This window comes from Eptatretus burgeri, chromosome 14 (genome assembly GCF_056783735.1).
Source record: "Eptatretus burgeri isolate ZD-2024b chromosome 14, Ebu_testis_v1, whole genome shotgun sequence".
NCBI classification, from domain to species: domain Eukaryota; kingdom Metazoa; phylum Chordata; class Myxini; order Myxiniformes; family Myxinidae; genus Eptatretus; species Eptatretus burgeri.
In genome coordinates, this window is record NC_140974.1 from 49,104,896 (window position 1) to 49,130,941 (window position 26,046).

Genomic DNA, 26,046 nt, shown 5'->3' on the forward strand with positions numbered 1-26,046 from the left:
CCTGGTTACCAGCAGGCTGCCCAAGTCGCCTGCCATCGTACCTCGGCATGAGAAACCGTGACCACGCAGACCATCACATTGAAATGAGAACTAGCATCTCCACACGATCGGGTACCATCGCACCAGGAGGAGATTGGCCAGGAGGATATGCACGGAGGAGACGAGCCCAAAACACTGAGTCAAGGGTAATTGCAACCTTAACCAGGAGTGAAAAAGGTGTGTTGGTTGTGAAATAAAACTCCACACTACCTCTTATACCCTAAATTTATTTATCACTCTTGTTTGGATCCCTCATAGTGTACAGGTGAAACTCTGCAATAAGGCATCTGAGGGTGGGAATCATTATGTATGAGTGCGAGTGTTGAATGTATGAAGGTTGTAAATTATCAAATATGCTAAGCTTTGCCACCTTTTGAATTCTCCCACCATTTTCCCATTTGAATTCCCCAACTGCCATCCTTCCCACCATCCTCCCATTTGAATTCTCCCAACTACCATTCCTCCCATCATTTTCTGCTCAATTGCTTGTGTTGTAATAAAGTGGATGGAAGTTTTTACACCATGTCTTAACTTATCCTGCTTGGGTTTGATCTGGAATACTGCTCTCAGGCCAATTGGTCCAAAAGAGTAATTGTAATGGGAACCAATAGCGGGTTACACGTGGCACTGGTTTGCTCGGCCAATTAGTAGCCGCTACATAGTCGCCAGTACGGTTTCTCATCTGCTTCATTCATCCCACAGGTACGATAAACAGACCATGGGCGTGAAGATCCAGCCAGAGGTGAATGTTGGCGATGGCATCCGTGGTAGACATGCCGGGTTTTTGGAGTTATCCGCCCGTGCAGCGAACAAAATATACTGGGAAGATTACCCATCCCCAATGATGGGGAAAGCAAGCAAAAGTACCCATCTCAAGTGAGGGGAAAAGTTTAAGTTAATGTATCAAGTCAAATTATTTAATTAACTTTTAAAAGGTAAATAATTGTGTTGATTGTTTCACTTAGAGCCAAAGCCCTGAGCTATTTATACCACCCACCACAAAATGGTGGTGTAACATAGGGGATGGGTAAATCCTCCCTCCCCTCCCCTCTCTCTTCCACTTCCCTCTCTCTCCCCTCCATAATCCCCCAGCCCCTCCATGCTCTCCCTCCCTCTTCACCTCCACTCCCCCATCACAGACAAATTGATGAATCACCCTGCCTGTGAAACACGGGATGACAGTTTATAGTTGGGTTGGGATTCAAACCCAAGCGAGACACCTTTGAGGTGAGTGTGCGTACCTCAAGGCCATCCTGTCAACCAAGGTCCTATCTTAAGCACTGTTGATAAACAAACTGCAATTCCATGCTGTATTTATCCACAAAAGATGTATTTGTTTGGTATAATGCATTTCTTCTTGCACAATGTGTAGCTTTGCCTGCGTGCGGAACCTTTCAAAAGCAGCATGGGAAGCGGCCGCCGGAAACGCGAAACAGTCGAACACACAGACAGACACCATACTTTGCATTATATATATATATATATATATATATATATATATATATATATATATATATATATATATATATATATATATATATATATATATATATATATATATATATATATATATATATATATATATATATATATATATATATATATATATATATATATATATATATATATATATATATATATATATATATATATATATATATAATTTTTTTCCCATTTTCACACGTAAAGATGTGAACATGAGGCGTAACGCATGTTTTTCTCGATTTTATTGATTGTGAAAGCAATTTGCACATTTGTGAAAGCCTTTTTCCATTTATCATTCATATTGCATAATGTAAAGCAAGTTAACAGTCTAGATTCCATGAATTTGCAAGCTTCAGGGCACTTGTTGAATTCCAAAGGTTTATGGATCTCGGCAGCAAGATCCTCTTGGAAACAGGTCTTCGTGCACAATGGTGTTACTTTCAGGAACATCGTTTGAGTGTCTGTGTACATGTGTTCATATTTTTTGGACATTCACCTGGATAAAGGCATAACAGCAATAAGAGCTTAATGGACTTATAATAGCACAAATAAAAAGCGTTAGACACTTCTTGGTGTCTGCCTGGCAATATTGAAATAGACAGAAGTGCTCTTCTATTTGTACACAGTGGATTTCACTCACCGTTCATGGAGAAGCAATTAGTTGAACACATCTGTGAATTATAACCAATGTGGTTACATTTCATGTTTGAGATCCTGTGGAAAAGTCCGGGTTGGGGAAGAAAGAGACGGGGGTGGGGGGGGGTGGTGATAGGGAAATATTAATATTGGTTATGTGTTTGTGACGTGGTCTATTTACCTTAAACAAGATGAGGTTGTTTGTAAGGATAATAAAACTACATCTTCTTAAACAAAGCAGAACCTGCAGCTCAACAAATTTGGGCTTACACCCTGCAGGTACGCCAGTATGTGTGTTTTTATGGTCTTTAATATAAATTTCCTTCACTAGAGGGGGCTGCCACCTCCCGGTCTTCTCACTTTATAAACCACGAGCAAATACCACCCGTCGCTTCACTGACAGGAATATTGAGAGAGAGAGAGAGAGAGAGGTGGAGCGAGGAGGGGTGGGGGAAGGATGAAGGAGGGGGAGCGAGGGCAGCATGAGGGGAGGGGAAGGGAAGGCAGTGTACCGGGGTGTTACCAGGGCAAAAGTGCTTTCATTCGTCGAATTGTGAAAGCAAACTTGTTGCTGTTGTAGGCTTTGGTTTCTTTGAATCCACATTCTCAACCGTCACTAATAGGTCGTCTCTTTGGTGTTTGGTTTTCAAATGTTTTAGCATATTGGACGTATTACAGTGATGATAATATCTATTGAACAAAGTATGCAAGCAACTTTCTGACTATCTCCTTTAACCTTCTCGAAATGGTTCCAAACTGCACTTCTGGCCTTTTGAACGACATGTTGTTAAAACTCTCAGTCGATGTATTGCCCACCTGTCCGTCAGCAAAGCAATCGGCATGCTTTCGCGGCCAATTCTAAATGCCTTGCTATTCATTTAAAAGGAACACACACTTGGGGCGTGTTTAGTGTGCAAGTGATTTGCTTTTGCTACTGCATTGCAAACGGGACACCCCAGGGCCATGTTGCTTTTCAATTAATACATTACCAGGCAATGTGTAACCAGAACATGCCTAACAGGGACAAAAAAATTTTCACCGAAAAAAAAACCGCTTCTTTCTATGAAGTAGGAATTACTCAGAATTGATGTCGATTCAAGTTCACTACTCGATTCCTTTCGCTTCAATGGTTGGAATTGAGTACAGTACCTTTCAATCGATTCTGCCCACCACTATAAAGTACTCAAGAAAGCACACCAACAAAATGCTTGATAAGGAATGGCTAGCTGGGTGACACTCGGAGACGTCTGGAGTATTAAGCAATGTGCGAATTGGACAAATGAACACTTTTTTTCGCATTCAGAACTGCGACTAAGTTCAATTCTGCAGTTTAAATTTTGAAATTTGGTTCAGGTTATGAGATTCTTGAGCTTATCGTATTTCAGCTCTAATGCTTATAAATATCCAGAGAGTTGTACGGGGATGGAGGGAGGGGGATTGGGAGGAGGTAAGTGAGAGTTGAGGGGAAGGGAAGGCAGACGTGTGGTGGAGCGTTAACGATAATTCATACTGTCTCATCAAAATCATTTTGCCTGGAATAACAGTGAAGATGGAAACAAAATAATGTCTGAAATACATTTTCCACCGGTCATACTATTCACACCACTTGGAAGCAAACACCATCCAAACACGTCTGGTTACAAACACCGCCCAGACATGTCTGGAGGCAAACACCGTCCGGACACAAACACCGTCAGGAGACAAACACCGTCCGGACACAAACACCGTCAGGAGACAAACACTCCATGGACAAATCCAGAAATAAACACCATCTGGAGGCAAACACCGTCCGGACACAAACACCGTCAGGAGACAAACACTCCACGGACAAATCCAGAAATAAACACCATCTGGCGACAAACACCGTCCAGAAACGCCCGGAGCCGACCACTGTCCGGACACGACCATGGTCTGAACACATCTGGATCTGACCACCGTCTGGAGACAAACACTACCTGGAGATAAACACCGCCAGAACACATCCGCAGACAAACACTGCCCAAAGATAAACACCTCCCGGACACATCCGGGCAGAACCACCACATGGATACGTCCAGGGGCATACACCATCCAGACATGTCCGGAGATAAACACTGTCTGGACACGTCCAGAGATAAACACTGCCTGGACACATCTGAATATAACCACCGTATGGATATGTCCAGAGATAAAGGCCATCCAGTCATGTCCAAAGACAAACACCGTCTGGGGATAAACACCAACCGGATAGGTCAGGAGATAAACACTGCCCAAAGATAAACACCTCCCGGACACATCCGGGCATAACCACCACATGGATACGCCCAGAGGCATACACCATCCAGACATGTCCAAAGACAAACACCATCTGGAGATAAACACAACCCGGACACGTCTGGAGACAAGCACTGCCCAGACACATCTGGAGACAAGCACTGCCCGGACACGTCTAGAGACAAGCACTGCCCGGCCACATCCGGAGACAAGCACTGCCCATACATGTCCGGAGACATGCATTGCCCGGACATATCCGGAGACAAACACTGCCCGGACACATCCAGTGATAAACACTGTCCGGATACAATCTCTGCCTGGGCATAAACACCACACGGACATGTCCGGAGACAAACATCACCCGGACACCTCCAGAGATAACCACAATCTGGACATGTCTCGACATAATCACCATATTGAATACATCCAGAGATAATCACCATCCGGAAATGTCTTGAGATAACCACACTCTGGAGATCACCACCATCCGGACATGTCCGGAGTATCAAAGAATGTACTAATCCAACTCTCTGGATGTTTTATAAGCACCAGTAGATGACTCTTCCCATGGATGCGTGACAGAGGTGGTGTTGATCATGTGATTCAATTGTCCTTCGCGGTTCAGAGATCTGCAGTCATGATTTCGTTCCTTTTTCATGTGCCATTTTTTCCGAATGAGGCACTGATTCCTGAGTGGCTTTTATGGCGTTGTAATTAAAGATCGTCATGCGGAGACACTGAATATGCTGTCGCAGCATTTTTTTGAAAATCTCGGACAGTAACAGGTGATAATGAGCGAGTGTGTACCTTTTCGCTCGTGAGCTTACGAGTATAGCGATCTCGTCATGTATAATAAGTACAATATCACTGAGTTTTGTGTACCATTGATGCTTCATCTAGGAGTAGATAACAAACACTTTGCTCCATTATAGTATATAAGATTGTAGTAAAAAAAAAAAACTGCCATCACTGGTCTGTTCTGTGATAGGCATGTGATAGCACTGGACCAATCATGTTCGGTGATGTTCCTCAGGCTGCATAGCTAATACTCAGTTGGCCTCGGCTTCACTTTTTGACCCCCCTAAGTTTTGTTCATTCACTCGTGATAGCGAGCTAAAAAGTATCGCGATCCAGAGTCACTGACACGAAGCACAATATAACTGAGTTTTGTGGACCATTGACGCATCGTGTAGGAGGAGATAAGAAAACAATTAGCTTCATTATAGTAGAGGTTACAGCTGAAATATGATTAGTTCTAAAATCTCTTAACATTAGCTGAATTTCCAAATTTAAAATGCAAAATTGTCTTTAGCAGCATTTCCGACTGCTAAAATATATTCATTTGTCCAATTCACACATTGACACTCTGGAGGGTGCTTAATATGACCGCGCTGGCTTGGCAAGTGATTAGTTATAACAAATATCACCCGGAGATGCCCAAAATGTTAAACAATGTCCGAATTAGACAAATGACTACTTTTTCTTAGCAGTCGGAACTGCTGCGGAGGTCAATTAAGAAGCTGAAATTTTGAAATTTGACTCACATTAAGAGATTCTATAGTTTATATCATCACATTTGTGGAAATGAAATAAAACCAAGAACACTGGCGTCTCCAGGCATTTATAATCATCATGATGTATCCATTGATTTGTAGATATGAAGATCGGGCATTCTATGATATGAGTGAGGAAAGTGAAAAAAATATTTTGAGTGCTTTATCATTAAAAAACCATTGTGGCCTGTTCCAAGTCAAAGCATTGTTGAGCAGGCCAAACAAAATGGTGAAATAAGACCCCGGAAAGCTGACAGACGGCTGACTCGGGTGTTGACCAAGGATGACACCTTGATAAAGGATAATTAAATAAGGCCGTTCATTTTCTTCAAAAGGGGAGTTTAAATTAAAACAAACACACAATTTACATTCATGCACTACCTTGAAATCCCTTAGTATGCACACAAAGTTTGGGGCCACGAGGTTTCATGGTTTTGGAGTTATGGAGGAGATGGACTGACTGACGGACCGACACACACTGACATTTATTATTATAGATTGGCGTAGGTTCCATTCCCACGCTGCTCAGCAGAATTTGTCTGCACTCCTGTGACAGAATGGCCACCTGTCCAGGATTAACTTTATCCTTAGAAACGAAAATGAATTGCCTTGAGCACCCCTTATCTGCCATATTGGGCTTGTGGAACTCCACAAAGCACCACCAGCAATTCATCTTAACCGAAATTGATAACATGCCTGGCGATGACGTATTCGGGTGTGTATTACTGTTAAAACGACAAAGTGAACGAGAGCGAAGTCGATGGCATACCATCGCGAATCCCCAGGTTTCCCATCTAAAGCGAAATTGAAAGACGGCAAAAAGTTCCACCAGGAATGGCCATTCCTGGTTCACCAAGTCCCTACCCCCTGAGGCATGAACCGGGGATCAAATCCCAAAAAATTGTTGCATATTTCATGCATCCCCCATTGTTGATTGCAAATCCAACGTTTCATTAAACGATGTTTAACAATGTGCCCGTAATTGCATTTTTTGGAATTTGACCTTGTGACCCCACCCCAGGGTCAGGACAAAAACTTTCCATACTGCTCTTGCACCTTCTTGCCATGTGGTGATAACTACCAGGTTTGGTGAATTTCTGCACAATCGTTTAGGAGGAGATAGCATGATGGACGAACGGACAGACAGACAGCTCGGAAGGACAGACAGACGGAGTCGATTACAATATCGCCCGTTTTATTATATATTTTTTTTAAGCGTGGGAATAACTACATAGCATTGTTTCCCTATGTGTTTGGAGCAGAAGATGCCTTTTGAATGTGAAACATTGAATTTTAATTTATGAGAAAAAGCTGCTCATCTCTGTTGGAAAGTGATGTGCATTCGGGAGGTTTTATATTCCCTTAGGAGATGTACAAACCATGTAAAGGTGAGACGCATACAATTTAACAACTTATAAACACGTGCTTCAAAAAAACTACACTTTAATGGGGAAACATTCCCTTTAAGCCTCCTCCAGACTATCCTTCATAACTGACAAGCGAGACTGTCTGTTCAAAACTGACAGTTAAAACGGATAGGTTCCATGGTGTCTAGGCTAGACTCTTTCAGTTACTCCCTTACAGTTTGTCTCTGTCTTTTATGTTAGATTGTTATATGGTGGCTCGTTGTGCACAAAAAAAAAAACTGTGAAAAATGTGCACGAAAGGTTGTATTTACGTCACATGGGATAATAAAGAACAATTTGATTGAAATAATTGCTAAAGAGACAGACTTAAAGGAAGACTGAAAGGAGAACCCAAATGCACATTTTCTTTTTCTTTTCTGAAATTTGAAGGGAAAAAATTGAATTTTTTTTTGCCAATCACAAAGTACCGATAAAAGCCCGAGAGTGTCAATTTTTGATTGTGACGTCACATTTGGAACCCACCTTGATCCAAATAGCGGCTTTACAAAGAGAAAGAGTGTATTTCGAGTTCAGATTCCGATTCTGATTCAACAGTCATTAGCAACTCAGAAGGTTCTCAATATGTTGAAACTGATCTGTGGGATTTTGAAGAAACTATTGGAGACAAAATTATTCATGGAAAAGCTTTCCTGGGAATTATGGAGCCCTATCGTTTTGAGCCTTGTGCAAACGATTCAGAGGAAGGCGGACATGTTCGTGAAGATGAAAACGCCGGTGGCATGTTCACTCCAGATTGATAGATTTTGTTTTTCTGTTTAAGCGATGGTTTATAAGGGATTTTGTATTAATTGATAAATCAGTTATACTACTCCAGCAGAAACACAGCATGGACACAGCACGGACATGGCACGGATACACTCAAATACCGCCGACAAAATGGGCGACGAATGCTTTGTCCCACCGTCGCAGGGTGACCAGATGTCCTGTTGCATACTTTCCCGAGATGCCATTTGTGTCTGTGGTCGTGCAGTCGTGTTCCACTATCGTGTCTGTGCGGTGTCATGCTGTGTTGATGTCCCACCCCAGTGGAGGGGGTGGGGGAGTGGTGCTCGAGGGGAGGTGTGGTGTGGGGTGGTGGTGGGTATTGTTAGGTTGATGGTTGTTTGTGGGGGGATGGTGGAGGGAGGAGGTGTGGGGTGGTGGTGGGTATTGTTAGGTTGATGGTTGTTTGTGGGGGGATGGTGGAAGGAGGAGGTGTGGGGTGGTGGTGGGTATTGTAGGAATGACAGTTGATGGGGGATTGTGGGGGAATGGTGGAGGAAGTTGGGGGGTGTGGTGTGGTGGTGGATATTGTGAAGGTGATGGTTGATCGGGGTGGTGGAGGGAGGGAGGACTGTAGGTATTGTGGGAGTGATGGTTGATGAGGGATCATGGGGGGATGGTGGAGGGGGGACTGGTCACCCATGTACATGTGCTGGTCGCTGGGTAGAGATGATGGTACAGTTTCGAGCAATGGCTGTTTCTTTCACTTAACTGTGGGGATGGCATCCTCTCTCAATCATTGCGGATCACCACAAGATAGATCGCCATCTCTGTTGTTTCATAACAGTGCTCTGTAAAATGTTCTGAGCACAACAGCGCATATTTTCTAGACTTGAACCACACTCGAGTATTTCGGACAAATCTCATCCAATTTCTTTCAGCCTTTGGTGTGGCATGAATCCATCTCAGTTTGTATTACTACAACTACGAAGGACGCATTGACTCAGCATATTTGTGGAAAATCGAACATGAATCGCCATTTGAGTTGAATCGTACCACGATGTAACCCCCCCATACACAATTCGAATATGGGAGTGAACTCCTACGTGTGATATCATGGCCAAGTGTGAAGAAGAAGAAGAAGAAGAAGAAGAGGAAGAAGAGGCTTTAGAAGAAAGAGAAGAAGAAGAAGAAGAAGAGGAAGAAGAGGCTTTAGAAGAAAGAGAAGAAGAAGAAGAAGAAGAGAGGAAGAAGAAGAGGAGGAGGAGGAGGAGGAAGAAGATTTAAACTTTTAATCGCAAAATTACTGATTTTATAAATCACAAATCGGAGAAAAGACACATCACATCATGTCTATTTTGTAAGGTAAGGTATAGATACGCGTGGAGGTGGTTCGAGCATTTGGCTTCTCCTTTAAGGCCAAATACTTCCTCCTTTTGGAGGAGCCAAAAGACTTCACGACCTTCTTGTGAATATCTCCTGAAATGTTCGATTTCATTTTGGAACTAGAACGGGCACTCAGTGGAGCGCATACCTGCGCCAACGCTACATTCCCCCCCCCCCCAGAAACCGTTGATTGTGAGGGTATTTAATCCCATACCACATCTGCCATCTCATATGTGTTATGATGGCTTAAAAACATTAAATTTCCTGCTGTTTGACACTGATTCACGTACATTGTACAATTTCTGTATGAACTCCCTGACCTTTTTGGGTGTCGGTGTCAAGTCAATCTGATGACAACTGGTCACATGATAAGAAATCAAATATTACACATCACAGGATAGGGAAGTGAATTCTAAACATTTTGAATCTACTTACATGCAAATTGTATAAGAATTGACCGCGTTATGATAATAAAGGTCGTTGACCCCCCTGACCTTTGACCCAAACTGCTAACAAAGCTAATGACATTGTGTCATATCGTATATCACAAGATTGGGCATTGAATTCACAACATTTTGGCATTGGTTGCATGCAAATTGGATAATAATCGACAGCACTATGGCAAAATGACGATTTTGACCTTTTCATGACCTCGACCTTGACCTTTGTACTCTTAATTTTGTAATTGGTATTAGAGTGTGGGGAAGAGAACAGTCAACATTTTGGTGTTGGTTTCAGGCAAATCGGATAAGAATTGACCGTGTTATGACTAAAACCGCACATTGTGCAATGTCGTGACCCCCCCCCCCCGACTTTTGACTCCCAACCGCTAATAAGGGTTATTACGTCATTGTGTCATATCACAAGATGGGGCATTGAATTCTGAATATTTTGGCATTAGTTGCATGCAAATTGGATACAAATTGACTGCACTATGGTAAAAAGACGATTTTGACCTTTTCATGACCTTGACCTTTGACCCGATCGCTCCCAAAATCTAATCAAATGGTCCTCGGATAATAACCAATCATTCCACCAAATTTGCTGCGATTCAGATCAATACTTTTGGAGTTATGCAAATAAAAAAACAAACAAACAAACAAACACATATTCACAAATAGATAAATAAATACACAGCGATCAAAACATAACCTTCGCAACAAAGTTTGCGAAGGTAAAGAGCGAACCCCTTCCCACTCCCTCCAGAGAAATGCGATCCACATTTGACAGGTTAAACTCCACTAATTGCAGTCCGGCTGTAAGCAACACCTGGGATTTTGGCAGATGTTCTGCTCATTTCCTATTGGCTCTTCCCCAAAAAACTGATGGATGTGACTTACAGAAAATCCGACTCAATCAAACCATCCCAGTTAAAACAGTAATTCAGAAATTGACAGTTTCTTGTCCCCGCTATCTATTCTATAAGGGAAATGTTTGTCTGTCTGTCTGTTGGGTCACCGAAATAGGTGACCCTTATTGTCAGTAATTCTGTCTGTTTGTTTGGATGTTTGTTCGTTTGTCATCAGCATAATTAGTAGTTAACTTTGGCGGATTTTGACCAAACTCGGGTGGTAGGTACATCTCGATAACCTCGTGCTTTGGAAATTGTGATGGTTGCTAGGGACGCTTTGGTTCCCTAGCAACAACCGAAAAACCTTCAAAATCGGTACCATTCACACGAAATCAATTCCGAAAGCCATTGTCCCACGTAGGGTTATGAAATTTGGCACGAATGATCTACAGGTGATGCTCTATCAAATATATTACAGTTTTTTTGATAAATGGAATACTTTACCCACAGCGCCCTCGACAATTAGGGTATGCGCGAAAATTGGCAAAAATTGAAGGCCCCCGAGCGACCAGGTGAGTGCATCGATACGAATGAAACTTTGCAGGTTCATGGTACAAAATGAGTACTACAACTTTGCCTCAGGACATATTGACCGATTTCGCTTAGGTCAGGGGTCAAAGGTCAATTAGTGCAAAAATCGATAATATGCGAGAGCTGGAGGTGCCTTCGCGCCAAATGCTACTCCTTGGGTTATGGTCGCATGGTCATGAAAATTCACACTAATCGTCTGGAATACATTGTGCACAAACGATCAAGCCGGATTTTCGATTTAGATGTTTGTTCACCCACAGCACCCCCTCGAACTTTGGGGATTTCCGATTTCAAACCACATTTTTGGTACTTTTCATTCAAATGGAAACCGAGTAGTTATCAGTAGATGGAACTGGATGAGATTTCAGGTCAGGTATGGGAGCATGTGCCAGAACAGCACGTCGCTGCGTCCACTTTCCACTGGTACTCCAGGGGCCACCGTCTGGCCATCCCCCAGGCAGATGACAGGCCCATCCCCAACTCCTTGAGATGATGGTCAACCTGCTGCAACCACGAGGCACGTGGTCGGCCCACTGGCCTCCTCCACTCATGAGACTCCCTCGCTGAGAGAATCTGGTGAGCAGGATCAGCATCAGGAAAACGAGCCACATGTCCATACAGCCGCAACTGACGCTCACGGACTATGCAGGTAACAAATCTCAACCGAGTCTCTCTCAGCAACTGCTTGTTGGACAAAATCCGACCAGCGATAGCCAAGGATTCTCCGAAGAGACCTGGTACCAAAGGAATTAAGTCTCCATCTCAGATCCTTGGTCAGAGTCCAAGTCTCGCACCCATAGAGCAAGACTGGAAGTACCAAGGACCTGAAGACTCGAACTTTCGTCCTCCCGCACAGGTACCGGCAGCGCCACACCCCATGATCCAGTGAATCCATGACTCCCCAGGCCCGACCCAGACGTCTATTGACCTCTGACTCACAGCCAGCAGAGACATGAATATCACTGCTAAGGTAAGTGAATCTCTCCACGACCTCAACATCCTCACCACAAACAGACACAGACAGGACAGCAGCATCTAAGATGTCACCGAAAGCCTGGATCTTAGTTTTGACCCAAGAAACCCGTAATCCCAGCGGCTCCGACTCCTCATTCAGCACCTCGAAGGCCCCCAATAGGATATCTAAAGTCTCCGCAAAGATGACTGCATCATCTGCAAAATCAAGGTCCGAGATCTTGACATTCCCAAACGATGCACCGCAGCTTGATCTCTCCGACATCCTCCATAAAATCCAGTCCATACAAGTGCTGAAAAGTGTGGGGGCAAGTACACATCCCTAACGAACTCCTGTAACAACTGGAAATAAGTCAGAGATGGTACCACCACACTTCACAGCACTCTCAGTACCAGAGTGGAGTTCAGACATCAGATCGATCAGTTTTGGTGGCACCCCACGAAGACCAAGAATCCTCCAGAGGGCATCCCGATTCACTGAACCAAACGCTTTACAGAGATCAACATAGGCTGCAAGCAGCCCCTGCTGAAACTCTCCTCTGCGTTCGGTGAGGACACGAAGGGCAAGGATACGGTCAATCGTTGACCTCTTTGGTGTAAAGCCTGACTGCTCTGGACGCTGGGGCTCAAGCAGATGGTGGCGAACCCCATCAAGAATTATCCGAGCAAAGACCTTGCCCGGCACTGAGAGCAGCGTCACCCCTCAGTCATTGTTGCAGTCTTGGCGATCACCCTTCCCTTTCCAGAGAGGAACAACAAGGCCCCTCTTCCAGTCAGTTGGGATGATGCCTGTGTTCCAGGCAGAGCACAAAACTGCATGCAACGACACGAGTGCAGCATTTCCACCAGCCTTGAGAAGTTCGGCATGGATGCCACAGATCCCTGGAGCTTTGCCCCGTTTCAACTGGTTCACCGCAGCCCGTGTTTGCACAAGCGAAGCTGGACCACAGTTGATTCGAGGGTCAGCAACAGGAATTGTAACACCCCTGACATCCAACTCGACAGCTGCGGGATCAGCCTGGTACAACCGCTCAAAGTAACCGGCCCAGAGGGCCTTCACTTCAGACTCCTCTGTAAAGAGCCTACCACTCTCTGCTCTAACTGCAGTGCTCCGAGGGATGGGCTTGGATGAACGCAATGTGCGAATTCCCCTGTAAGTGGGACGAGAATCACCTGTCCACAGGTGATGCTCTGCCCCCTCACAGATTCCTCGCACATAGGCCTCCTTGTCCACCCTCAGTGCACGTACAGTTTTATGCCTCAGCTCCCTGAACAGCTCAGCTCTGCCATTCAGCCTGGCCCTGCGACTCTGGTCAATGGTATCCAGTGTCCCTTGAGAGACAAAATTCTTCTTTGCCCTGCGGTGAGTTCCAAGACATCCACTGGCAACATCAAGGACGGTGGTCTTGAAGGCACTCCACAACTCTTCAGGACCCCCCAAAGCACCCAGACCCCCCAAGTGTCCACTCAGCCTGTTCGCAAACTCCTCAGCTACTCTCTCATCCCTGAGCTTGCCAACATCCAGCCTAGGCTGGGATGGTACCATTCTCCAGGATTTAAGGTGCAGCTTTAGAGTTGCTACAACAAGCCTGTGGTCAGTATTGAGGAACTGAGCACTCTGGTAGACCCTGCAGTTCTGGATCATCCTCCAACGACCGTCAATGAGGACATGGTCAATCTCCTTTGCCATACCGCCAGCATTGGAATACCAAGTCCAGCGATGAGCTTGTTGGCGCTGAAACCATGAACCAGCCACCCGAACTCCATGACTTCTTGCAAAGTCAAGGAACTTAGTGCTATTCTGGTTCATAGTTCCTGACCCATGGGGACCAACACACACCTCATAACCGTCCCTATCAGTTCCAGTCGATGCATTGAAATCCTCCAAGACTAGAAGTGTATCTCGTCTGGGGCACTGATTAACCACAGACTCGAGTGTGGCGTAGAATGCATCCTTCACGGTGAGATCACTCACCTCAGTCGGAGCATAAACAGAGACCAGGGGAATGACACCGAAGGAGTGACGAATCCTTAATCTCATAATACGCTCGTTGACCGGTGTTACCTCAATTATCATTGGGGTCAGCTTATTGGACACAGCTACAGCAACTCCTTGGGTATGGTAACCATCAGAGCGACCAGACCAATAGTAGGTGTAACCACCCACCATTATCTCACCGCAATCCGGTCTCCGAACCTCAGAGAGAGCTGCAATCCTGATGTCCAAACGCTTGAGCTCAGATGATAACAGAGACAGGTGATCATCCTCTCTTAGGGATAGGACATTCCAGTTACCCACCCGAAGGGACCGCCTCAGGTTTACCCAAGGAGACCGCCGTCTGGTGGACGACACCTCAGCACCACTCCGACACACTCTCCCGCAATCTGACCCAGGGATGTTACCCCGTGGTTTCCCTCCTATCATCAAAGATTGGGGGACCGACGGCTTTGCCCCAATCCCCTCATCCGGTTAGCTACCCTGCAAAGGGAAGCTGCAAAGGAGGTACTCCCACGGAGTGGGTTTTCAGATTTTTTTTCGTTTTTGTGTTTTGCGGAATGAAGGGTTTTACGGTGGCCGGAGTGCAAATCCTGCCACAAACCTCCTAATAAAAAAGTAACCCAACTGCAGGAGGACGTCCGCAGACACAGTTGGGCACTAGATATGGATGGCCGTTGGCTCACAAGGAGCTCCTCCGCCCTTTGACAGGTTTTTTTTTTAATCCTGCTGTGTGTCCATATCCAAACACCCTCCTCACCAGAAAACCTGGTGGGGGAGACGGTTTAGTCGCCGACAACCCAACCATGGAACAGGTTAGTACAGGTTTACATGGTACCTGTAGCAGGTCACAGATCTAACCTGACCTGACACGACATCCATTTTGTCATATCTGCTATATGACATCCATTTTGCTCTATATCTTATAGTTTCCATGCTCGGTGACCCATTGCCGCCTACCGGCTTGTCTGTCTGTCTGTCACCATTTTTCTCAGAGATGGCCTAACAGATCTTCGCCAAACGTTCAGAGGTTCATCAGTGAGTGCCGGGGAGTGTTTTAGAGGAAAAAGCCCCCCCCCCTCAAAGTTTAAAACCAAAATTCAATTTTTTTTTTCAAAATGCTCACGGGATTACAACACCGGGCAATGCCATGTACCCCTGCTCGTGCTAAATGATTGTCGGTTATTGGCTCTCCTCTCAAAGCACATCCGATTGGCTCTCCGCTCAAAACTGATGGATGTGATTGAGGAAAAAAAAATTAAACTCAATCAAACCATCCCGGTTAAAACTGTAATTCAGAAACGGAGTCTTGTGCATACTATCCTTCGGAGGAGACAGTTATAACCATTCTTCTGAGTTTGTTATAAGATAAGATAAGAACTGTATTTCACCGATTATGAAAACACAAGGAATATGCCATTATGTTCATACCGAAAAGATATAATTATGTTCCGACCAAAATGACCTTGTGAAATGGCAATTATGTGACTCGTAAATGTGATTATTGGTTGGTATGCACCAGGTTTCTGTTGTTGAAATATTACTGATCCTGTTGTGCGTTGTTATTTAGGATATTAGTTAAGGTTTATTACCTCTACTACCGAAGGTGAAGGAGGTTGTTTTTACCCCTTTCTGTCTGTTTGTTAATTGCCGGAATCCTTCGGATTTCGGCAATTATGTTGGTCGGTTGTGTGTGTCATTCTGTGTGTCTGTCTGTCTGTCTGTCTGTTTGTTTGTGTGTTTGTTTACTCTGTAGCAGCCACACCGTTTCAGCAATCATGACCAAACTGGGTGCAGACGTCGGCCATGGTCAAACTTAGACACTTGTCGTTTTTGGTGAATCTAGATCAAAGGTCAAGGTCAGGGTCACCGAAAAACCGAAATTCTTATTTTCGCAATAACGTCCGCTACAATGGTTGTATCGACTTCAAACCCAATCCAAAATGTGCATCCTCCAATTCTGCATCCAACCATGTGTCTCATTGGGGTGTCACACCAACACCCTTCTTAGCGGTCGGGGGTCGAATGTCAGGGGGGTCGGGTCAAAACTTTAAAATTGCGATAAAAATGCCATTTCAAGTCCGATTGACTTCCAACTTATGATCATGACCAAATTAAGTGCTATAACTCATTAAACAGTAGCACTATCGACGAATAAGAACCAAATTGATTTCTAGGTTTTTGTTTTTTCGGAGATCATGGAGATATGACAAAGTCTTTCCGGCAATTCCTTGCTCAACGAGCAATTTCATTTGTCTGTTTGTGTGCAGGATATCTAATGAAGTTGTGGACGGATCCGGGTGAAATTTTGTGGACGGGGTGTGACAAGGATGAAATGGTTTGATTTTTGGTGAAGATCCGGATCCGGATCCGACCACTAGAATTTTTTTTCTTCACGTTTGAGAGATCGGGCTAAACCAAGATACAGTATAGCACGATATCTCAAAACGTTGTGGACGGATTCAGACGAAACTTGGTGGACATGTTAGGTGTATGACCATGACAAATTGATTCCATTTGGGTGAAGATCCGAATCCGGATCTGAATACGAGAATTATTTAATTCAAAAATGCATTGGGCCCGATATGTTCTCGTGGATCGGGTATTACGTGGCGGAGCTATGCGCTCTACTGAGTGCCCTTCTAGTTAATGATGTGATAAGATTAATGCAGTTTTGTTTTTTTTAATAGAATATTTGTCAAAGATGAGACATTTATACGAAATAATTTGCATGCGTAAAACAGATGTGGACGTAGCAACACGGTACGGAGCAGGACCACTCAATTTTATTTATTTTTAAGAATAAGAAGAAAATGAAGAAGATAGAAAGTTAGGTGCCTGATCATAAATCAGTAAAATCAAAAAGACATGTATATGAATGAAAAATATTTATGTAGCAATTAAGTGATGGATTTACATCAGGACTTGTCTATTCCATTTGACGTGTGCGTCATATACCACAGTATCATTCAGCTCAAAAAGTGTCTTTTTACATCAATTTGATGAAAACTAGCAAGTTTTCATTGTGACGTTGACCTCCTCGTATGAAAAGCAAATTTGGGGCAAACACACGTGCGCAGTCAAAACTTTCTGAAAATATTGTGCAGTTAATGAACTGTCTATCATTTTAGCATTCTAGATGAATGATCATCTGGATGAGGCCTGAAAGGTGGGGTCTCATGAACAAAGCATTTGAAGGGAAAAGGATAAATGAGTGGATTAACATACTTATAATCCTCGCCCTCCAGAAGCCGCATGTACGTTGCAATCTCCCTCTCCAGCTGCATCTTGCAGTTGCTCAGTACATCGTATTCAGAGACCTGGTTCCTAATATTTGCCAGGACCTCCTGGTATTCGTTTTCCAACCTACCAATCACCTCAGCCAGGTTGTGCACCTCATAACAATATCGGTCCTCAGTTTCTTTCAGGTTCTCTTCCAAAGTGTGATTCTGCGTGAGGGATGAAATTAGACCGGTCATGTTGGTTGATTTTTTTTGAATAGAACGAAATGCGACAGTATTACCATACTTATAAGGTGGAGTAGAGTAAGGCGGGGGCAATTTTCTCCACTTTACTCAGTGACCTTGAGAAATGATGTCACACCTTCAAAAAAAACCGCAAAAAACCTTATGCTCGTAATTTAACAGGAAGGTCGTACTGAGCTCCGCAATGCATCGACGTCGACCTCAACAGCCTGGAAAGAGTGTCGTAGATCCACAAGCTCACTCTGTGCCTCGTCCAGAGATGCTGAACTGTTCAGAGATGCAGATTTCACAGCTTCCATCTGCGCAGAAGATGCTACGTATAAAATGACTATTATTGTAGTGTAAAAATAAAACACTTTTTGGGGTATTTTAAGTGCAGTCAAGCAGGGTCAGGGGTCACCCGTTCACTCGATGGCTTGCCTTGTCAATGAGTGCAAACTCGACGTCATGGTAGTTGCTTTGGATAATACCCTCATATTGTGACCTGATGTCGTTGATCACGGAAAAGACATCGGCACTCGATGCATGTTCTACCATCCCCACATTTGCATTGGAGTTGCTGCATTCCAATCTCAGTGATTCCATTTCCTGCAACACACACAGTTCTTCAATCAAATAGTACACAAACACTTGCACTTCTGTCATGCACACAATGAGATGCACTTCATGATTATATATATATATATATATATATATATATATATATATATATATATATATATATATATATATATATATATATATATATATATATATATATATATATATATATATATATATATTGTGGTGAATTGAAGGTCGTGACGTGTGATCACATGCTGCACGGCTCGAGCACGGGATAGATAAAGCTGAGGTTCGGCTCGGTCGGGGTTGATTGTCCCAGGGGCATTGTCGTTTACGGCGGCGGTTCACTTGGTGCTCGTTGAATGGTGAGAATTGAGAGTATATCGGACTCCGTGCTTATACTGATTTATTTTGCGGTGATTAGTTGCGCGTGTGTACCTTACTGCTTATGTACTCCTTGCTGCGCCTGTATTCCCTGGTGTGCCCGTAGAAGCGGCTTCAATCAAATGGAATAAAGCCGACACTCTGAAGGTTCTTCTCTCGTTTTCATTTCAATTTATTCCATTTGGTTTTCTCGGCTCTCTCAACCAACGATGGACAAGATCTACAAACCAGAGAGGTTCGACGCAGACCCAAACGCGACTGACTCAGAAATGAAATGGTCGCATTGGTTCCGTTCATTCTCACACTATCTGACCATCATCGAAGAGGGAGCCGACAAATTGGCCGCCCTTGTGAATCATGTCTCGCCCAGCGTGTACAGGCTCTTCTCAGAGTGTGACACCTACGAAGCAGCGATCGACGTGCTGCAGGCGCTCTACGTGAAGCGCAAGAACGAGGTATACATACGACATCTTCTCAACACACGCAAGCAAGCAGCTGGGGAGACAATCGATCAGTTTCTGCAAGCTCTGAAACAGCTGGGAAAAGACGGCAGCTTCCGGGCCGTAAACGCCGAGGAACACCGAAATGAAGCGACCCGGGAGGCATTTATCCAAGGACTCAGATCAGCCCACATACGGCAACGCTTACTAGAGAAAGCGCAACCCACTCTTGAAAAGGTAGTCGATCAGGCTCGAGCGATGGATACGGCTCAGCAGCAATCTGAGTCATTTGAGACACCGATGCTGCTAATGAACGCCGCTACGGTGGAAACTCAAGGAACCCTACAGACACAGACACAGCCTGACACAGGGGATGGAGAAAAACCTGAGGAGTCGGATACCCAGACCTCGTCAAACTCCTCAGCAACTACTCCGGTTGGTAAATGCTTCTTTTGTGGGTACAAAAGACACCCCCGCCACAAATGCTCCGCCAGAGATGCCACATGCATGAATTGTGACAAGAAAGGGCATTATGCCAGGGTATGTAAATCTACTCTAAGGAGAAATAAACCCACTTCTGCGGCTCTCTACTCACAAAATAAACTAACTGCAGCCTCACCGGGGAATCTATCCAAGGCTATCATCAACGTACGAATTAACGGGCATATGGCTGAGGCTCTGATTGATACCGGTAGCTCTGAAAGTTTCGTCAACAGCTCGCTAGTGAAGGGCAGGAAATGGAAGATCCACCCGACAGACAATACGGTATGCATGGCCACCACATCACTACAGTCCCGCGTACGAGGGTACTGCAATGTTGAATTGGACGTAAAAGGGTACACGCATCGGGATGTAAGGGTACTGGTGCTTCGTGATTTATGTGCAGACGTAATTCTGGGTCATAATGTCCTCAAGCAGCACACGAGCGTCGAAATACCCTTTGGAGGAAGCAAACCTCGTCTAATTCTAAATGATCTGACCACCGCAGAGGTAACGTCCCCCCTGCTGTTTGCTAACTTGTCGCTGGTCTGTAAACCGATAGCGATCAAATCGCGGCGATATACCACTGCTGATATGAATTTCATCACTTCAGAGACCAAGCGATTACTGGAAGAAGGAATTATAGAACCGAGCGATTCGCCATGGCGCGCACAGGTGTTGGTCACCGCCAATCAGAATCATAAGAAACGAATGGTTGTCGATTATTCCCAAACGGTCAATCGTTTCACCCAACTCGATGCCTACCCTTTGCCGCGCATAGACGAGATGGTCGAACGCGTGGCCAATTATAAGATATTCAGCACCATCGATTTGCGAAGCGCCTATCATCAAATTCCCATCCGAGAGGAAGACAAACCTTACACCGCATTCCAGGCAGGTAGACGCCTCTACCAATTCAGGAGGATTCCGTTCGGTGTCACGAATGGAGTAGATTGCTTCCAACGGGTTATGGACGACATCATCTCAGATGAAAACCTCAAAGACACTTTTGTTTACGTGGACAATGTCACAGTGTGCGGTAAGGATCAGGGGGAACATGATATGAATCTGGACAGATTCTTGAGCATTGCTAGAAAATATAATCTGACCCTCAACTACGAGAAATGCATATTCTCGGCAAGGTCAATTGACCTTCTCGGCTACACGATAGCCGACGGCACGATTAAGCCTGATCCTGAACGATTGCGCCCACTTCGTGAGCTACCCCCACCTCAGGACCTGCAGACAATGCGCCGGGTGATCGGGATGTTCGCTTACTATGCAAGATGGATTTCCCAATACTCCGAGAAAATACATCCCCTAGTGCATTGCAAAAACTTTCCACCAGATGCTGCTGTTGTAACAGCTTTCCACAGCCTCAAAGATGATATCAGTAATTCCGTGGTATTATCGATCGATAGCTCGGTGCCCTTCGTGGTGGAAACAGATGCTTCTGATCACGCGATAGCTGCTACGCTTAATCAGTCTGGGCGGCCCGTCGCGTTCTTCTCGAGAACTCTCTCTGGAAGCGAGCAGAGACACTCGGCAATAGAGAAGGAAGCGTACGCCATCGTCGAAGCCCTGCGTAAATGGAGACATTATTTACTGGGAAACCACTTCACGCTCGTTACGGACCAACGATCCGTGGCATTCATGTTTGATGGGAAAAATAACGGGAAAATTAAGAATGAAAAAATTATGAAATGGCGGATAGACCTAGCTTGCTATAGTTACGACATAGTCTACCGGCCCGGGAGGGAAAACCCTGCTGCAGACACCTTCTCTCGGGTCTACTGTTCGGCGACAATCAGTCGGGCTTTGCAAGACCTCCATGTGTCTCTGTGCCACCCGGGGGTAACGAGAATGGCACATTTCGTGCGCAGACAAAACCTTCCCTATTCTATTGAAGATATTAAACAAATGAATGCTTCATGCCCTGTTTGTGCTGAACTAAAACCCAGATTCTATGGCGCGGCTTCTGGCAGATTGATCAAGGCCACTTCTCCCTTCGAGAGACTAAACATTGACTTCAAACGGCCCCTGCCGACCGAGACAGACAACAGATACATATTCACTGTTGTTGATGAATATTCAAGGTTCCCTTTCGCATTTCCGTGCTCGGATATGACCTCGGGCACTGTCGTGAAATGTCTCTCTGACCTCTTCGCTATGTTTGGGAAACCTTCGTACATACATTCAGACAGAGGGCCGTGTTTCATGTCGGCCGGGCTAAAACAATTCCTATTAGAGCACGGCATAGCAACTAGTCGAACGACGGGTTACAACCCACAGGGTAATGGGCAGGTGGAACGATATAATGGAGTTATTTGGAAAGCCGTAACTCTGGCACTGAAATCGAGAGGACTGGGGCCCGAGCAGTGGGAGGTTACCCTTCTCGACGCTCTGAATTCCATACGCTCTTTGCTCTGCACGTCCACCAATGCAACTCCTCACGAACGAATGTTTACTCACCAGCGGCGTTATGTTGACGGCCAATCGGTGCCCAACTGGCTAACCCATCCCGGAACAGTGTTCATGAAACGCCCGGTACGACAAAGCAAGTATGAACCCATGGTGGAAGAGGTCGAACTCATCGATACTAATCCAGAGTATGCTCATGTCAGGCTCCCGGATGGCAGGGAGACCACTGTGTCGGTTCGCCATTTGGCTCCCTCAGGCACTCCTCCCGCAGGTACACCACCATCTGGCACTCCTCCCTCTGACATCCCCTCCCCAGGTGTTCCCCCCCCCAGGAACTCCACCCGAGAAGGGTGACGACGGAGCTGCCGCGTTCCACCCGAGAGCGATCAGTGAGTCATCTCCGGCACGAGTCGAGGCTCACCAAAAGGATCGGAAGCCTCCCTCAAGTGAAACCGCCATCTACTCCCGGAGAGGTCGACGGATAATACCCCCTCGCCGACTCAATCTGTAAAGGGGATTATCGGCATCCTCGATGCTCATGCTCCTATATGCTCGTTACATAATATATCGATGCTCATTACCATGCTCCTACAAGTCAAAATAATCCTCACTGCTTGGCATGTATGCTTCTGTAGTTTAGATAGTTCGCGTTGCTTGAAATGTATACTCCTGTAGCGCTGAAGTAATCATGGTGCGTTAGCTGGGCCTCTCGTTACATTTTAAAGACGGGGAGAATGTGGTGAATTGAAGGTCGTGACGTGTGATCACATGTTGCACGGCACAAGCACGGGATAGATAAAGCTGAGGTTCGGCTCGGTCGGGGGTGATTGTCCCAGGGGTATTGTCGTTTACGGCGGCGGTTCACTTGGTGCTCGTTGAATGGTGAGAATTGAGAGTATATCGGACTCCGTGCTTATACTGATTTATTTTGCGGTGATTAGTTGCACGTGTATACCTTACTGCTTATGTACTCCTTGCTGCGCCTGTATTCCCTGGTGTGCCTGTAGAAACGGCTTCAATCAAATGGAATAAAGCCTACACTCTGAAGGTTCTTCTCTCGTTTTCATTTCATATATATATATATATATATATATATATATATATATATATATATATATATATATATATATATATATATATATATATATTGTTGCAGATCTGGAAGCCATTAGCACACAGACATTCAGGTTCCTATAGATTAGTTATCTCGGTAAGTACGTGTTTAGTCGATAGTCCTTTTGCCTTGTTTAATGGGTAAATAAAGGCGCTGCGATTTGTATTAGGAAAACCCCATCTTCAGCGACAGCCGCAAAATGCCCGTTGGTTGCAGACACGCTGCAGAACAGCACAAGCCCTCAGCTCCCGGCGTCCTCTGCGCGCTTAGTAGGGGAAAGGTGAAGCCCCCACCCACCAAACCCTCTGCTCCTGGCATTCTGTGCGCGCTCAGTAGGTGAAAAGTGAAGCCCCCACCCACCAAACCCTCTGCTCCCGGCATCCTCCGCGCGCTCGTGGGGGGGGGGATGCAATGCGGGCGTGCTCAGACTGCATCCACGATCAGAATTCCTCACCGAATATGGGCATAAAAACAGCCAGCGGAGGGAATGGAATGCGGCAGCCCCCACCGACAGCGGATGAGTCACGCGGGAAGTGAGGCGCACCCGAGAAAAATAAAAAAGGGAAGAGAAGGACGGAAACAGGCCTTTTTACAAGCTTCTACCGGCTTCTATCAGTTTCCTTGAGCTTCTTTGAGCTTCAAGCTTCTTGTCGGTTCTCCGGGCATTGTACTCCTGTCCTCCTTTGTGGCTGGTTCTCCCGTCGTTATCCGCTGGTCCTCCTGTGGTTCTGGTCGCGCACGAGTTCTGGGTAGTGTGCACGGAGGGTCTTTTCCCGCCAGCCCTCGCTCACTTGGATCATCCGGATCGTGCTGGGGGTCCAGTGCGCCCCGGGGACCTGGTCCTCGAAGACCGCACGAGGCGGGCAGGCCCGAGATAGGTCTCAATCAAGACCAGCTGGTCCGATCATGTGTGTGTGTGTGTGTGTGTTGTGTGTGTGTGTGTGTTCATGGCGCCAGTCCAATAAGTAGTGAATTGTATAAGTGCCTGTATATACTTTCATTTCTTATACCGGCTGTAGGCTTTTCTCGTGTCATGTACCCATTCCCCCATTGATTGCTTATGTGCTTGTTTAAATAAATGTCCCCCATTGTTGAATGTGAACCTGTTCGTAGTGTCATTTCCTCACATTGACTGCCATGGTGCGTTCGGAGAATTAGCTGGCTTTTAACGCCGATAAAAGTAAATGTGGTCCGACGGGATTTGGCGATTTAAAATCGCTCGGCTTCGCACACGGAACGAGAACGCTTAAGCGGCTCGTTTTTGTACAAGTCCCATTGAGGTATAAACTCTCGGTATTTCTGTCCACGCGAATAGTTAGGTATATCGATAATTCGGCGATTGACCCTGTAGCGTGTGGACAGAATAATTGACTAGTTTATGATGCTTTAAGGCATCCGTGGCTGGATTTTGGGGTTGGTCCGGAAAGTCACGACTGGATTGTCGCCTTCGGTGGGCACGCGACCGCGATTCGGCTAAAACGGTCATCCGCACGCCGAACACGGTGGAAACCCACAACAATATATATATATATATATATATATATATATATATATATATATATATATATATATATATATATATATATATATATATATATATATATATATATATATATATATATATAACCGGGCGTCGTGGCATGCGCCTGTAATCCGGCGACTCAGAGACTTGGGTTGGAGGATTGCTTGTGGACGGGAGCTCTGCACTGGGCCACGCTATGAGAGGGTGTAGGGCAGCCCGGAATCACGGCGAAACCCAATCCTTATCCCTGTGTCGTAAGAGGCTACCAGGGTTGCTTCAGGAAGGGCATCCGGTGTAAAACCTATGCCAAATCAGTTTGCGGATCATAACGGATGATCCGCTGTGGCGACCCCTAACGGGAGCAGCCGAAAGATGAACAACAACATATATATATATATATATATATATATATATATATATATATATATATATATATATATATACACTATGCCTGGTGTTGGCGCAGTGGTTACGGCAGCGGCTCGGGATCCAAACGGTACTGAGTTCAAGCCCCGTTGGCCACTGAATTAATACACCAGGGGGTTGACTCAGCCTGTCATCCTTCCGAGGTCAGCGAAATGAGTACCAGTATACTGGGCTGGTGTACACCCCAGTTAAAATCGGTGTAGCATATCCCTGTGTTGTAAGAGGCGACCAGGGTTGCGTCAGGAAGAGCATCCGGCGTAAAACATGTGCCAAATCATTATGCGGATCATACGGATGATCCGCTGTGGCGACCCCTATCGGGAGCAGCCGAAAGAAGAAGAAGAAGATATATATGTATATATATGTATATATATATATATATATATATGTATATATATGTATATATATATATATATATATATATATATATATATATATGTATATATATATATATATATATATATATATATATGTATATATATATATATATGTATATATATATATATATATATATATGTATGTATATATATATATGTATATATGTATATGTATATGTATATATATATATATATATATATATATATATATATATATATATATATATGTATATATATATATATATATATATATATATATGTATATATATATATATATATATATATATATATATATATATATATATATATATATATATATATATATATATATATATATGTATTTATTGTATATATATATATATATATATATATATATATATATATATATATATATATATGTATATATATATATATATATATGTATATGTATATATATATGTATATATATATATGTATATATATATATATATATATATGTATATGTATATATATATGTATATAT

General features: G+C 44.5%; 1 protein-coding gene across 3 annotated transcripts in view; it reads right to left on the minus strand.

Annotated features, from left to right (window-relative positions):
* Positions 1 to 1,764: 1,764 nt before the first annotated feature.
* LOC147013142 (keratin, type I cytoskeletal 18-like) overlaps positions 1,765 to 26,046 on the minus strand; it is a 42,034-nt gene continuing 17,752 nt past the window's right edge. For all 3 annotated transcript variants that reach the window (XM_085853443.1, XM_085853446.1, XM_085853445.1), the window contains exons 3-7: positions 18,237 to 18,404; positions 17,990 to 18,115; positions 17,560 to 17,780; positions 2,165 to 2,238; positions 1,765 to 2,020 (exon numbers count right to left, since the gene is read on the minus strand). In XM_085853443.1, coding sequence (XP_085709569.1) covers positions 1,965 to 2,020; positions 2,165 to 2,238; positions 17,560 to 17,780; positions 17,990 to 18,115; positions 18,237 to 18,404 — 645 coding nt within the window. In that variant the 3' untranslated portion in view covers positions 1,765 to 1,964. The remainder of the gene's footprint in view (positions 2,021 to 2,164; positions 2,239 to 17,559; positions 17,781 to 17,989; positions 18,116 to 18,236; positions 18,405 to 26,046) is intronic.